Raw genomic sequence first — 16448 nt, 5'->3', positions numbered from 1 at the left:
TTGGAATCAGCACCCTGAAATTAGTCTAAAACAGCTGCAAAAGTCCAGGCCAGAAAAAAATGCTTTTTTTTTGTTGACCAGTGTAACTAATGAACCACTTTTAAAGCGCTTTGACAAAAAAAATGCGCCATATAAAATCCTGCATAAGGTAAGATAGTTGACTCTTGATTTGAAGTTTTTGTGGCTGCAGGAATCCATACTCTTTGGTTTTTTCGGTAAAGTCACGTAGGCATAATCATTTTATTCTATCTTATACCTACGTGACTTTACCGAAAGAACCAAAGAGTAAAGATAGTTTACGTCGAAATCTCCGGCGCACGACCGTCAATCTGCAATTCGGATGAACGGCACGCGCGCAATAATCTAGAGTCTACCGTAGTGTAAGTGTTCTTCTTCTTGGTTCTTTCGGTAAAGTCACGTAGAAGGGAAGTAATAAAATAATAAAAAATAAAACATAATAAAATAATTCTCAGGTGAGGACGGCTGCTTGCGTTGTGGCCAAAACGTCGTGTTTCATTTTTTATTATTTTATTACTTCCCTTCTATGTGACTTTACCGAAAGAACCAAGAAGATGAATCCCTGCAGTCACGAAAGCTTTAAATCGAAATGTAGTGTAAGCGGTTAGCAGCAGCAGTGGTGGTAGTGGTAGTAACGAGCAGAGGTGGGACAAAGTCATTGTTATGCAAGTCCAAGTCGAGTCGCAAGTCATCAAATTCATGACTCGAGTCTGACTCGAGTCCAAGTCACATGACTCGAGTCCACATCTCATAGGTGGGACAAAGTCATTGTTATGCAAGTCCAAGTCGAGTCGCAAGTCATCAAATTCATGACTCGAGTCTGACTCGAGTCCAAGTTACATGACTCGAGTCCACACCTCTGGTAACGAGGGTGACTGCAGCGTCAGAGCCGGCGTACCCCCCCCCCCAATCCCGCACGTCACACGTCACTCTTGAGTACGACGAGGAAGAGGATCCAGTAGAGGACGTTGAAGACCGCGAAGCTGACGGGGAAGAGCCATCGCGACAGGTTGTCGATCTGCTGAGCCAAGCGCACCCGCTTCTCCCCTTCCACATCCTGCGGGGCCTGGGGGTCGCAAATCCCCACGGTTAACCCACCCCAGAGGTCCCAAACGGGTTTTGATTCCTTACCCGTACCCGTACCCGGCCACACCAGGGTCGCAAACGGGTACCCGTACCCGGCCGTACCCGTACCCGTACCCGGCCGTACCCTACCCCTGTACCCAGCTGGGTACGGGTATCGGGTACCTGATTGCGACCTCTGGGATGAATACTGTTAGGTTTTCTCGGTAAAGTCACGTAGGTAAAAAAATAAAATTAAAAGTTAATCAAAGTTTCGGAGGCAACACAAGTCTCCGTCATCAGGTGGAACCGTCGCAGCTAAAATTACTGCAGTCACGAAAGCTTCAAATCTAGAACTCTGGGATGAAGCCATGTTGCAGGCGTGGTTGGGTTGATTCTAGGAACTTGAATTGTGACAAGAGACAAGACGTTGGGAAATGAGTGACAAACGGTGACTCATCAGTGACTCACGGTCTACCCGTACCCGGCCGCACCAGGGTCGCAAACGGGTACCCGTACCCGTCTAATTGCGTTTAAGTATCCCTGGAACAATAATTGTAAGAGGTGACGGAGCCATTGCTGTTGGCGCACCACCGCCAACGTTTTGGAACAACCTCGTTTCCTACCCTTAACATCGTGAGAATCTTACTTCAAAATAACACCCTGAGGCAGAAGATTCGTGCTGGACACAGCCACACTCGTGCCGCGACCTCGATCCCGGCTGCGTTCCTGGGCTGAGTGGGCGACTCGCTGCGTCTCTGCCACGGCAGTGGAATTCCCTCCCGTTGGAAATTCGTTAATCCGCTAGTTGTGAACACTTTTAAGTGTCTTCTTAAAACCACGTCTTCATTAAGTCCGTTTATTCATCATGGGACCTTTCTTGGCAGTATCAAAATATGCCGATAGGTTTTACCTTTTCCGGCAAGGAATCATGTCGGCATGAACCACACACACTCGTGGTGAACATGCAAACAAAAACATGCTCTGGTGATATATGCCTCCAGCCCCTTCAGCCTCCAACCCAATCAGCTTCCAACTCGTGCATCGTTCGACTGTCTGTCTGTTGTTCATCTCACCGGGAAGATGGGCAGATGCTGGGCGGCCAGCGCCTTGAACTTGCGAGCGGTCATGATGACCAGCACAAACTCGAGCATCGCGGCAAAGACGAACACCAGGCACGTGGTCATCCACACGTCCATCGCGTTGATGTAGGAGAGCTGGGGGACACATCACAATCATCACCATCCTCATCATCGCCATCATCATCACCATCATCATCATCATGACCATCATCATCACCAACGGCCATGGTACCATCCAGCGCATCAGAACATCCCACCCACCCACTAACTCATCCACCCACCCACTAACTCACCCACCCACCCAGCCACTCACCCACCCACCGACGCACCCACCAACTCATTGCACCCACCCACCCAGCCACTCACCCACTGTCCCAGCCACCCACCCACCCACTAACTCATCCACCCACCACCTCCTAACTCACCCACCCACCCACTAACTCATCCACCCACCCATTAACTAATCCACCCACCCATCCAGCCACCCACCTACCCAGCCACTCACTCACCCACTAACTCATCCACCAACCCACCCAGCCACTCACCCACTAAGTAATCCACCCACCCAGCCACTCACCCACCCACCGACGCACCCACCCAGCCACTTACCCACCCACCCACTAACTCATTGCACCCACCCACCCAGCCACTCACCCACTGTCCCAGCCACCCACCCACCCACTAACTCATCCACCCACCACCTCCTAACTCACCCACCCACCCACTAACTCATCCACCCACCCATTAACTCATCCACCCACCCACCCAGCCACCCACCTACCCAGCCACTCACTCACCCACTAATTCATCCACCCACCCAGCCACTCACCCACTAAGTAATCCACCCACCCAGCCACTCACCCACCCATCCACTAACTCATTGCACCCACCCACCCAGCCACTTACCCACTGTCCCAGCCACCCACCCACCCACTAACTCATCCACCCACCACCTCCTAACTCACCCACCCACTAACTCATCCACCCACCCACCCAGCCACCCACCTACCCAGCCACTCACTCACCCACTAATTCATCCACCCACCCACCCAGCCACTCACCCACTAAGTTGCATCTCAGCGCCCCCCCGCCATCACCTTGGGCATGGAGGAGCGTGACCCCGTGCTCTGCGTGGTCATGGTGAGCACTGTGGTGATGCCCAGACCCACGCGAGCGGGCGCCACGTCCATGTTGATCCAGAAGGAGACCCAGGAGATGATGACGATGAGCACGCTGGGGATGTAGAGCTGGATGAGGTAGAAGCCCATCTGACGCCGCAGGATAAAGCGCGCCTCGATGCACGAGAAGATCCCTGTGGAGGGAGGAGAGGAGAGGGAGTGGAGGGAGTGGAGGGAGGGAGGGATGGACGGAGAGGGAGGGAGTGGAGGGAGAGTTGGGAGGGAGCAGAGGGAGGGAGGAGAGGAGAGGGAGTGGAGGCAGTGGAGGGAGGGAGGGATGGAGAGGGAGGGAGTGGAGGGAGAGTTGGGAGGGAGCGGAGGGAGGGAGGGAGGGAGTGGAGGGAGGGGAGGGAGATAGGGAGATAGGGAGGGGGGAGGGAGTGGAGGGAGGAGAGGGAGGGAGGGAGGAGGGGGAGGGAGGGAGTGGAGGGAGGGGAGGGAGTGGAGGGAGGGTTTGGAGGGAGCGGAGGAGAGGGAGCGGAGGGAGTGGAGGGAGTAGAGGAATGGAGGAGAGGGAGGAGAGGGAGGGAGTGGAGGAAGGGAGGGAGGAGAGGGAACGAGGGTGAGGGGGGAGGGAGGAGGGAGTGGTGGCGCAGCGGTTCGTGTTCGATTCCCGCTCACGGCCACCTTCACGTGTCTCTCCCTTGTCCCCCCTCCCTCTTCCCTCCTTCCCTCCTCCCCCCCCCTGCCTCCCCCTCCTGCAGTCTAAAACGAGTCTCTCTGTCTCTCTCCCGATGCGAATTTAATTCGACTCCCCGTGGCTCTCGTGGCTCTCGTGGCTCCGGTTTACCGATGACGTAATTCTTGGAGCAGTCTCCGAACTGGACGTTGCGGCTCAGCTCGAACTGGGGCAGGCTCAGCGTGTCGGAGAAGTCCACGGGGCTCTTGGCCAGCCACTGGACGATGAGGTCATCGTTGGTGTAGCCGTCTGCGTTCAGGCACGCACAGACACACACATAGACACACACACAGACAGACACACACACAGACACACACACAGACACACGCACAGACACACACACAGACACACGCACAGACACACACACAGACACACACACAGACACACACACAGACACACGCACAGACACACACACAGACACAGACACACGCACAGACACACACACAGACACACAGACAGACACACACACAGACACACACACAAACACACACACAGACACACGCACAGACACACACACGGACACAGACACACGCACAGACACACACACAGACACACAGACAGACACACACACAGACACACACACAGACACACGCACAGACACACACACAGACACACAGCCACACGCACAGACACACATAGACACACACACACAGACACACACAGACACACACACACAGACACACACGGGTGGTGAGTGGTTCGAGGTGGACGGGTTGGTGGGTGGGTGGTGGTTTTTAGTGGTGGATGGATCGTAGGTGGTTGGTGTGGTGGTGGTTGGTGGGTGGTGGTTGGTGGTGGTGGGTGGTGGGTGGTGGTGGTTGGTGGTGGTGGGTGGTGCTGGTGGGTGGGTGGTGGTGGTTGGTGGTGGATAGTAGATAGTTTGTGTGTTGGTGGTTGGTGGTGGTTGGTGGTGGTGGGTGGCTGATGGTGGTTGGTTGGTGGTGGTGAGTGGTGCTGGGTAGGTGGTGCTGGGTGGGTCATGATGGTTAGTGATGGGTGGTGGCTGGTGGTGGCTGGTGGTGGTTAGTAATGGCTGGTTGGTGGGTGATTGGTGGTTAGTAGTGGGTGGTGGTTGGTTGTGGTTGGTGGAGGGGGGGGGCTGGTGATAGTTTATCACCGAGCAGTGATTGCCGCCTACAGCAGCGAGAACAACGATTGAGCGACCGCAGACCTCCCGTAGCGGCAGCACTCACAGCTCTGCAGGGAGATGCGGCAGATCTGGGTGTCCATGGGGAAGGTGTGGAGGTCCATGGGGCAGGAGAGAGTCAGGGACAACCTGCAGCAGGAGCAGCAACAACACAAACCTCAGGGCTGAGTAACTCACTCCCCGTGTAGTGCGGTCACAAGATGATCCGTTAAGCCGGGGCCGCATCAAAGTCGAGGATGATCCTGGACGCTGGTGACGAAGCGAAGGAACCGCTCTGCTGGGGGTCTGCCCCAGGGCCGTGTTATCCAATAGGCCACAGCAGTAGGCACTGTGCCTAGGGACTACTCACTCGCCCAGCCACTCACTCATCCTGCCACCCACTCACCCACTCACTCACCCAGCCACCCATTCACTCACTCACCCAGCCAGCCACTCAATCACTCACCCACTCACCCACCCACTCACTCACCCACCCACTCACTCACCCAGCCACTCACCCAGCCACCCATTCACTCACTCAGCCACTCACTCACCCAGCCACTCACCCACTCACTAACTCACTCACCCACCCACCCACTCACTCACCCAACTACTAACCCACTCACTCACCTAAGCCACTCACTCACTCACCCACCCACTCACTCACCCAGCCACTCACCCATTCACTCACCCAGCCAACCACTCACTCACCCACCCATTCACTCACTCAGCCACTCACTCACCCAGCCACTCACCCACTCACTAACTCACTCACCCACCCACCCACTCACTCACCCAACTACTAACCCACTCACTCACCTAAGCCACTCACTCACTCACCCACCCACTCACTCACCCAGCCACTCACCCATTCACTCACCCAGCCAACCACTCACTCACCCACCCACTCACTCACCCAGCAACTCACCCACTCACTCACCCAGCCACTCACTCACTCACCCAGCCACCCACCCACTCACTCACCCAGCCACCCATTCACTCAGTCTGTCCGTGTCTGTCCGGACCTGATGGAGAAGTAGACGTCCCCGTTGCGGAAGACGCGCAGCATCATGTTGTCCGTGGTGACGCGGTGGAAGCTGGCGCTCTTCTCGTTGCCGAAGAAGAGGTCGGGCTTCCAGATGGAGCCGATGATGGTGTTGTCCAGGTCGAGGAAGGGGCGCGCCACGTCGTACGTCATGCGCGGGTCGTGCCACTTCTCGCGCAGGAAGATGTTCAGCTGGTAGTCCTACAGGGGCGGGGTGCGGGGGGGGAGATATGTGTGGGGTGGTGTGCGTGCGTGGGTGGGTGAGAAGCACGTGGGGTGGTGGTGTGCGTGGGTGGGTGAGAAGCACGTGGGGTGGTGGTGGTGTGCGTGGGTGGGTGAGAAGCACGTGGGGTGGTGGTGTGCGTGGGTGGGTGAGAAGCACGTGGGGTGGTGGTGTGCGTGGGTGGGTGAGAAGCACGTGGGGTGGTGGTGTGCGTGGGTGGGTGAGAAGCGGTTGGGGTGGTGGTGTGCGTGGGTGGGTGAGAAGCACGTGGGGTGGTGGTGGTGTGCGTGGGTGAGAAGCACGTGGGGTGGTGGTGTGCGTGGGTGGGTGGGTGGGTGAGAAGCACGTGGGGTGGTGGTGTGCGTGGGTGGGTGAGAAGCACGTGGGGTGGTGGTGTGCGTGGGTGGGTGAGAAGCACGTGGGGTGGTGGTGTGCGTGGGTGGGTGAGAAGCACGTGGGGTGGTGGTGTGCGTGGGTGGGTGAGAAGCGGTTGGGGTGGTGGTGTGCGTGGGTGGGTGAGAAGCACGTGGGGTGGTGGTGGTGTGCGTGGGTGAGAAGCACGTGGGGTGGTGGTGTGCGTGGGTGGGTGGGTGGGTGAGAAGCACGTGGGGTGGTGGTGTGCGTGGGTGGGTGAGAAGCACGTGGGGTGGTGGTGTGCGTGGGTGGGTGGGTGGGTGAGAAGCACGTGGGGTGGTGGTGTGCGTGGGTGGGTGAGAAGCACGTGGGGTGGTGGTGTGCGTGGGTGGGTGAGAAGCACGTGGGGTGGTGGTGTGCGTGGGTGGGTGAGAAGCACGTGGGGTGGTGGTGGTGTGCGTGGGTGGGTGAGAAGCACGTGGGGTGGTGGTGTGCGTGGGTGGGTGAGAAGCACGTGGGGTGGTGGTGTGCGTGGGTGGGTGAGAAGCACGTGGGGTGGTGGTGTGCGTGGGTGGGTGAGAAGCACGTGGGGTGGTGGTGTGCGTGGGTGAGAAGCACGTGGGGTGGTGGTGTGCGTGGGTGGGTGGGTGAGAAGCACGTGGGGTGGTGGTGGTGTGCGTGGGTGGGTGAGAAGCACGTGGGGTGGTGGTGTGCGTGGGTGGGTGAGAAGCACGTGGGGTGGTGGTGGTGTGCGTGGGTGGGTGGGTGAGAAGCACGTGGGGTGGTGGTGTGCGTGGGTGGGTGAGAAGCACGTGGGGTGGTGGTGGTGTGCGTGGGTGAGAAGCACGTGGGGTGGTGGTGTGCGTGGGTGGGTGGGTGGGTGAGAAGCACGTGGGGTGGTGGTGTGCGTGGGTGAGAAGCACGTGGGGTGGTGGTGTGCGTGGGTGGGTGGGTGGGTGAGAAGCACGTGGGGTGGTGGTGTGCGTGGGTGGGTGAGAAGCACGTGGGGTGGTGGTGTGCGTGGGTGGGTGAGAAGCACGTGGGGTGGTGGTGTGCGTGGGTGGGTGAGAAGCACGTGGGGTGGTGGTGTGCGTGGGTGGGTGAGAAGCACGTGGGGTGGTGGTGTGCGTGGGTGGGTGAGAAGCACGTGGGGTGGTGGTGTGTAGTGTATAGTGTAGTGTGTTATAGTGTAGTGTCGTGTGTAGTAATGTAGTGTGTAGTGTAGTGTGTAGTGTAGTGTGTAGTAGTGTAGTGTATCGTAGTATAGTTGTGTAATAGTGTAGTGTATAGTGTAGTGTGTTTTCGTGTAGTGTGTAGTAGTGTATTGTATAGCAGTAAATAGTCTAGTGTATAGTTCAGTGTGTAGTACCGCATAGTGTAGTGCGTAGTAGTGTATAGTGTCTTCTATAGTGCAGTGCAGTGCGTTGTAGTGTATAGTAGTGTAGTGCGTAGTAGTGTATAGTGTCATGTATAGTGCAGTGGAGTGTGTTGTAGTGTATAGTAGTCTAGTGTATAGTGGAGTGTGTTATAGTGTAGTGTCGTGTGTAGTAATGTAGTGTATAGTGTAGTGTGTTATAGTGTAGTGTGTAGTAGTTTAGTGTATAGTAGTATAGTTGTGTAGTAGTGTAGTGTATAGTGTAGTGTGTTATAGTGTAGTGTGTAGTAGTTTAGTGTATAGTAGTATAGTTGTGTAGTAATGTAGTGTATAGCGTAGTGTGTTACAGTGTAGTGTGTAGTAGTGTAGTGTATAGTAGTATAGTTGTGTAGTAGTGTAGTGTATAGTGTAGTGTGTTATAGTGTAGTGTGTAGTAGTTTAGTGTATAGTAGTATAGTTGTGTAGTAATGTAGTGTATAGTGTAGTGTGTTGTGTATAGTGTATAGTAGTGTAGTGTATAGTGTACTGGATGTATGTTTAACTTATATCACCCCGTACGTAGCCAACCGTAGCTAATCGGAGGCGCGGGGTCTCTGGGTGGTTGTGGACTCACCATGGTAGTCTCCTCGATGGAGCCAATGTACTCCAGGAACATGCTGCAGTTCACCACCACGGGTTTTCCTGTCGAGTTCACACCAAAGACAACGATCCCCCGTATAGCCTTTACAGAGTGTTGGGACAAGTGCTGTTATCGAGTCGCACCTATGAAGGCCGGCACGGCACATGCGGGGATGGGTGGCCAATACCACGCCCGGCCGCCTTTGTCTCCCCAGTGGTGATGTTTACACACCACACCAGGTACTCATTTCAGGCCGAGGCGAGGCCATCCCTTGACTGCACCCGGGCATCGATCAGCCTCCCGTTATATCTGTACCAGATGGAAATTCCTCCGGTATGGGGTCCTGGGTGTACACCCACCACCAGAGTGGAAGAATGGCAGGCGCATCTTACAGATGACAAGTCGATGGTCAGTGGGCAGATCACCTCCACGGTAGGTCCTGGTGTCAAGTATATGGGCTCACATCCGCTGTTCCATCACTATATCGTCCAGCAGATGATCTCGCTTGCATCCATGATGTTGTGTGGATGCACGGATGCCGGAACAGCGTGTTGGTCATTACAAGCACATGGGTTGCAGAAAAATCTAGCAGCCTCCGAACCATTGTTAGTGAGCTGATCTGGCCCATGCCCTCCAATCACTCCAGACCAGGTCCCATCATCATGACTAACTTGGGCATTGAAGTCACCCAACAGGATGACTCTATCCCAAAAGGCCACTTTAGCTAGCAGCTGTGACAGGAAGTCATATAAGTCATCTGACTCATCGGCTTTGCCTGCATCCCTCCACTGATGTTCATCTTCGGTGGGGGCATAAGTAACCACGATCACCACTCGGTCGACTGACTGAGATGACCGAGATGACTGGCTGATGCACCACCTGTGCCGCCTACTGTGCCAACTTGCTGTGCTTTAGCCACCCGGCGCTCCGCTCGTTGTTGTGAGCGTCGCTCCTCCGACCTCTGTTGTTGTTGAAGGGCGACTGCCTCCAACTGCCCAGTAGCGTCCTTCACGAGTCTCCTCCACAGAGGCCGATCTTGACACCGCTGGTACCAGTCATCGGCAAGTCCACTCTCCACATCCTCCTGTACCACATCACTCCATTTCTTCTATAGCCCGTGCGCGCCCGATTAGCCCCCTCGATCCGGCTGAACAAAAGCTGTTTGGGCATGTGGTGATTGGGCACGAGGGCTACATGGCCTAGCCAACGCAGCCTTGCCACACACAAATACGCCTACATACAGACACCCAGAGCCACCCACACCCCCACACACCCACAGACACACCCACCCAACTACACACCCACCCACCAACCTACACACCCACCCACCCACACCTCCACATACCCACAGATACACCCACCTACCCACGCACCTACCCACACACCCCTTAGTCGCGACAATAATGATTGGGTGTATGCGTCGTGTTCGAGGTGCTTGCGGATTCCTCCTCCCACCTTCGAAGTTCGGCCTGAGTCTGAAGTCGTAGCCAGAAGAAGGGCCCAGGAGGGTCTCCAGGAACGTGGAAGGGACGACTATCGTCTCATTCGCCGCCGCCGACACCGAGACGTTTGCCAACTCCGCGCTTACAACAGACAGAGTTCGCACCCACAGCCACGCGCACGTGGAACCTTCGGCAGACTTTGTCGGGCGTGGGGTGTAAGTGTTGAGTCGCTCATTTTGAAGGACTGAGTTGACCTAGAGGGAGACCCAGGATTGGTGGGTGCTGGTGTTCGTCACCGCTGCGCCACCGCCCCCCATGAAGTTCAGCCACAATGTAAATGTAATGTGAGGATATATCCGGCTCACTGACGTATCACAACTCGTCATGATGATTGACTCTGCCGGTCCTGGTCCATAGCCAACGGGGGGAAGCCTAGGGGTGTTGCCCTGACGTAATGGAAAGGTGACAGCTGTAAGTAAAGGATTGGTTCTGCTGGCTTTGGCCACAGCCAATGGGGAGATGAGTCAGGGGCGTGGTCCCGAGAGCCTACGAGGGAGTTTGGAAGATTCCATAGAGGCTAACCAGGATTGGTGGAAACGTACTACGTGACCCGGGTATTAAATAGGGGTGGAGACGAACAACACGTGGTCAGAACTGGAACGAACGGAGGAGGCCACGCGAGAGCGGGGCTCTAAGTTGCCACGTGGCTGCGCATCTCTCTCTCTCTCTCTATCCCTCTCACACTGCCGGTCAGCAGCGTGAAGGAGCGCTGTAATGAAAAGTGAATAAAAGACCGGATTCCAGAAGTCGCCTCAACGACCTTTATTACACAAAGACAAATATTGCCCACGTGTAGCCTCTAACAGACTGTTGGGGCAAGTGCTGTTAGCGAGTACCTGTGAAGGCCGGCACTGTAGCAGTTAGCGCAGCATAGCGCTAACTGCTACACGACCCCTCCCAACACAGACACCCACACACAGACAAAAAGACACACACGGAGAGACAGACCCACAGAGACACACACACAGAGAAAGATACACAGAAACATAGAGACAAAAACACAACAACAAAAACCGACATTCTCCACAAAGTGGAGGTGACGTCACCATGGCGATTGTGCCAGGATATGTGCAAGTTAAGGCCACGTGAAGTGTCGAACGCCCGCTGGCAGGAGGTCACGGGACAGAACCAGGTGTCATGCATGGGTCGACTGACTGAGATGACTAGCCGATGCACCATTTGTGCGCCCTACTATGCCAAACTCTTCGGTTCTTTCGGTAAAGTCATGTAGGTGAAAATATATATAATAAAAAAAAATTCATATAAACTCACGTCGTTTTTTAAAATATTTTCACCTACGTGACTTTACCGAAAGAACCAAAAAGTATGGATTCTTGCAGTCACGAAAACTTCAAATCTAGACTACTATGCCAACTTGATGCGTTTTAGCTGCCCGACGCTCCGCTGGTTGTTGTGAGCGTCGCTCCTCTGCCCTCCTTTGTTGCTGGAGGGCGACTGCCTCCAACTGCCCAGTAGCAGCCTCCTTCGCGAGCCTCCTCCACAGAGGCCAATCTAGATATCCCTGGTACCAGTCATCGGCAAGTCCACTCAGCTCCACGTCCTCTTGTACCACATCACGCCATCTATTCTCTAGCCCGTGCCGTGCCCGTTCAGCCCCCTCAATCCGACTGAACAGCATCTGTTTAGGCATGCGGTGGCTGAGCATGCGGGCTACATGCCCCAGCCAATGCAGCCTTGCCCGCCGGAGGAACTCACCAATGGGAATTTAGCCAGATCTTTCAAGGATTTATGAGCTCCTCACACAATACAGCCTGGTTACACCCAGGATAGATCGTAGGCAGACCAGCCTAAATATGTCTAACTGGCGAAGATGTTCTATTAGGGGGTCCACGTTTCGCAAGCATAGAGAAGGGAGGGAATGACCGTGGTCGAAAAGACCCGAAGCTTCGTGGAGCGACAGACCAGATAGCTTCGACACAGCATCATGTAGCCAATGAAAAGATAATGCCGCTCGACTGATTCGGAGTGACACCTCTGCTGTTAAACCGGAGCCGGTCATGAGGACACTTCCCAGGTATGGAAAACTCTCCACTCTCTCCACAACTGCCCCATCATGAATTGGGAGCTGTAGGGGTGAAGTGTCTGATGGTACAAAATACCCAGGCAGGTGCTTTGTTTTTGTGGTGATGATGGTAAGGCCCCATCTTATAGTGGCAGCGCCTCCAACTCCTCCTTTGAGTGAGCAGCAATCACCAGATCATCAGCAAACGTAACATGTTTGACCATTAGGGAGCCATCCCTTAACCACACCCGGGCATCGATCAGCCTCCCATTGTATCTGTACCAGATGGAAATTCTTCCAATACAGCCATCGAAGGCTTCACGAACTACGTGGTCGAAATAGATGTTAAATATCATGGGAGCCAGAGGATATCCCTGTCGCACCCCAAGGTGAACAGGGAATAGCTCCGACTCCCAGCCATGTAGTTTTACCCAGACCTGCTCACCATCATTGAGGTCCTTAATGATTGTGAGCAGAGAGTCCCTGACTCTCTGCTCACAACAACGGAGAGCCCAGGCCTATTGATAGTATCATAGGCCATGACCACGTCAATAAAGCAGAGATGTGGGTCTCGTTGGAATTCCCTACACCTCTGCTGTAGAATACGAACAGAGAATATAGCATCTGTGCAGGACCGCCCTTTCCTGAAACCACATTGGGGCTCTGTAAGCCTCACCTCAGCGTACCTGGCAAGGTGATGTTGAATAATCCTTGCCAGGACCTTTTTCGGCATACTGAGGAGGGAGATGCCCCTGTAGTTGTTATAGTCCGTACGGTCCTCCTTCAGAAAGAGGGGGACCACCAGGGCATCATTCCAATCCTATGGAATCCGTCCAGTGGTCAAGACTCGTTTTATGATGTCATATAGGGCAGCCTGCGCACACATGCCACCCTCCCTCAGCATTTCGCTTGGGAGATCATCTCTGCCCGGTGCCTTTCCTGGTCTCAGACTCTGGATCGCCTTCAGTACTTCCTCAACAGATGTCACCTCAGCCAGCCACTCACAGGGAGTGACTACTTCTACCGAAATATTTGAGGCACGGCATCCTTAGCAGGCTCATCCCCACTTTGCCCCATGATGTTTTCCAGGCTGAGCGATTTTCCCTATCCCAAGACCTCACAAAAATGCTCAGCCAATCTATAAACCTGTTCCTGGGGGTTGGAGATCGGATCGCCTTCTTGCCCCTAGTGACGGCGATAGGCGTGCGCTGCAAGTTATTTTGTGATGATGGAGTCAAAGAGTTATTTGTGATCGTGGGATACTGAGGCAGACTCCATCTCCTCAGCAACCCACAACCACCACCCATCTTTGCAGCACCTCAAGGCTCTCCGAACCTCCGAGCGAGGGCTGTGGTAAACCTCCTCATTCTCGAACGTGGGATACTGTAGACGATGAGAGTGGGCGTGTCGCTTTTTATAAGCCAGCCTGAACACATCCTCTGTCAGCCAGGGTCTCTGGGGAGGTTTGGACCGTGTACCCTAAGCAGCCATTGCAGCTGCATGATTCACAGTCTTAAACCTCGCGCATTTACCCTCGGCAAGCGATGATGACATTCTCGCTTGCAACTTTCATCAGCTAGCTGAGACCAGGCCACTGTGCGTTTGAATGGGTTCCTGGGTGTGGAGGAGAAGTTGGTGGAGCAGGTGGTGGTGGTTGTGAAAGTGGTTGTAGAGGAGATGGAAGAGGAGGTGTAGGAGGTGGTGGTGGTGGTGATGGTGGTGGTGAAAGTGGTTGTGGAGGAGATGGAAGAGGAGGTGGTGGAGGAAGTGGTGGTGGTGGTGGAGGAGGTGGTGGTGGTGCTGGTGGTGGTGGTGAAAGTGATTGTGGAGGAGTTGGAAGAGGTGGTGGAGATGGTGGTGGTGGTGGTGGTGGTAGTGGTGGTGGTGGTGGTGGTGGTGGTGAAAGTGGTGGTGGAGGAGTTGGAAGAGGAGGTGGTGGAGGAGGAGGTGGTGGCGGTGGTGGTGGTGGTGGTGAAAGTGGTGGAGGTGATGAAAGTGGTTGTGGAGATGGAAGAGGAGGTGGTGGAGGAGATGGTGGTGGTGGTGGAAGAGTTGGAAGAGGAGGTGGTGGAGGAGGAGGTGGAAGAGGTGGTGGAGGAGGTGGAGGTGGTGGAGGTGGTGGTGGTGAAAATGGTTGTGGAGGAGTTGGAAGAGGAGGTGGTGGTGGTGGTGGTGGTGAAAGTGGTTGTGGAGGAGATGGAAGAGGAGTTGTAAGAGGAGGTGGTGGTGGCAAATGTGGTTGTGGTGAAGGTGGTGGAGGAGGTGGTGGAGTAGAGGCTCACCTAGATGTCGAGAGCATGGCGAGCAGCATCAGGGAAGCCGCCGCCACCACCACCACCTCGACCATCTCCAGCAGCTACACTAGCGGCAGTTCTTCTGTGCAGAGAGTGTGCAATGATTTAAATATGTGTGTGTGTGTGTAGTGGTGTATATATGTGTGTGTGTGTAGTGGTGTAAATATGTGAGTGTGTAGTGGTGTATATATGTGAGTTTGTGTAGCGGTGTATATGTGTGAGTGTGTAGTGGTGTATTGTAGTTGCAGGTGTTGTTGTTGCTGTTTAAACAATCTGTTTTGTTGATACAACAGAGATCCTAAATAACGATGTACAGGACGATTCGTTTCCATTCACCTCCACCGAACCACGAGCGCCTGAACCTCGTCCCGTCTTTAACCACCTCCTCCACCTCCTCCACCTCCTCCAATCTCCTCCACCTCCTCCACCTCCTCCACCTCCTCCAATCTCCTCCAACCTCCTCCAACCTCCTCCAACCTCCTCCAACTCCACCTCCTCGCTATTCCCCCCACCCCTTCAGCGCTGTTGATCCGCCAAGAAAATGCCAACCCCGTTGAGCCTTGGAGCTCCGAGCACGGCTTATAGGAGACCCGGGCAAATAGTGACCCTGGTTTCGCATGCAAGTCGTGTGCCCGTCGCGCGCGCGTGTGTGTGTGTGTGTCTCTCTGTGTGTCTGTGTGTGTCTCTGTGTGTTTAAATAAGTGGTGGGTAATTGGCCACGCTAAGGGTGTTGTTATAGGTCGTGTGAGTTACACCGTGATGACTGGGATGGGGGCTGGTGCTGCTCGAATAACCGAGCGACCGAGCGAGACTCGAGCCGAGGGGGCGTTACCGGCGAAGGGTCCACTTACAGGTAGCATCAGGGGACGGATTCCCGGCTCTGCTGTGACAGCGGTCTCTTTGATGAGGGAGGGAGGGAGGCGAGTGGATCATGAAATGGTTTTGCTGCGATTAATGTCCAAATTATAAGATACTTTGTGGAGCTGTCACTCAATCACTCACGCACCCAGCCACTCACCCACTCATCACAACACACTCACTCACCCAGCAACTCATCCACTCATCACAACACACTAATTCATTCAGCCAGCCACTCACCCACTCATCACGACACACTCACTCACCCACTCATCACAACACACTCACTCAGCCACTCACCCAGCCACTCACCCACTCATCACAACACACTCACTCACCCACTCACCCAGCCACTCACCCACTCATCACAACACACTCACTCACCCACACACCCAGCCACTCACCCACTCATCACAACACACTCACTCACCCACTCACCCAGCCACTCACCCACTCATCACAACACACTCACTCACCCACTCACCCAGCCACTCATCCCCTCATCACAACACACTCAATCACCCAGCCACTCACCCACTCATCACAATACACTCAATTACTCACTCACTCAGCCACTCACCCAGCCACTCACCCACTCATCACGACACACTCACTCACCCACTCATCACAACACACTCATTCAGCCACTCACTCACCCACTCATCACAACACACTCACTCCCCCACTCACCCAGCCACTCACCCACTCATCACGACACACTCAATCACCCACTCACCCAGCCACTCACCCACTCATCATAACACACTCAATCATCCACTCACCCAGCCACTCACCCACTCATCACAACACACTCAATCACCCACTCACCCAGCCACTCACCCACTCATCACAACACACTCAATCACCCACTCACCCAGCCACTCACCCACTCATCAGAACACACTCAATCACCCACTCACCCAGCCACTCACCCACTGATCACCACACACTCAATCACCCACTCACCCAGCCACTCACCCACTCATCACAACACACTCACTCACACAGCC

At 54.8% G+C, this 16448-nt stretch overlaps 1 protein-coding gene across 1 annotated transcript; it reads right to left on the bottom strand.

The window, feature by feature from the left end:
- Positions 1 to 426: 426 nt before the first annotated feature.
- LOC144953271 (glycine receptor subunit alpha-2-like) lies at positions 427 to 14633 on the bottom strand. The gene is made up of 9 exons (XM_078883842.1): positions 14569 to 14633; positions 10217 to 10344; positions 8756 to 8823; positions 6171 to 6391; positions 5213 to 5295; positions 4131 to 4268; positions 3260 to 3474; positions 2157 to 2297; positions 427 to 1084 (listed from the first exon to the last, which is right to left on the bottom strand). The coding sequence occupies exons 1-9, from the start codon at positions 14631 to 14633 to the stop codon at positions 938 to 940; spliced, it is 1206 nt and encodes a 401-aa protein (XP_078739968.1). The 3' UTR covers positions 427 to 937.
- Between the last annotated feature and the right edge of the window lie 1815 nt (positions 14634 to 16448).

This window comes from Lampetra fluviatilis, chromosome 73 (genome assembly GCF_964198595.1).
Source record: "Lampetra fluviatilis chromosome 73, kcLamFluv1.1, whole genome shotgun sequence".
Classification (NCBI taxonomy): domain Eukaryota; kingdom Metazoa; phylum Chordata; class Hyperoartia; order Petromyzontiformes; family Petromyzontidae; genus Lampetra; species Lampetra fluviatilis.
The sequence above is the reverse complement of the archived record's forward strand: the minus strand, read 5'-3'. Positions and strand labels throughout refer to the sequence as shown.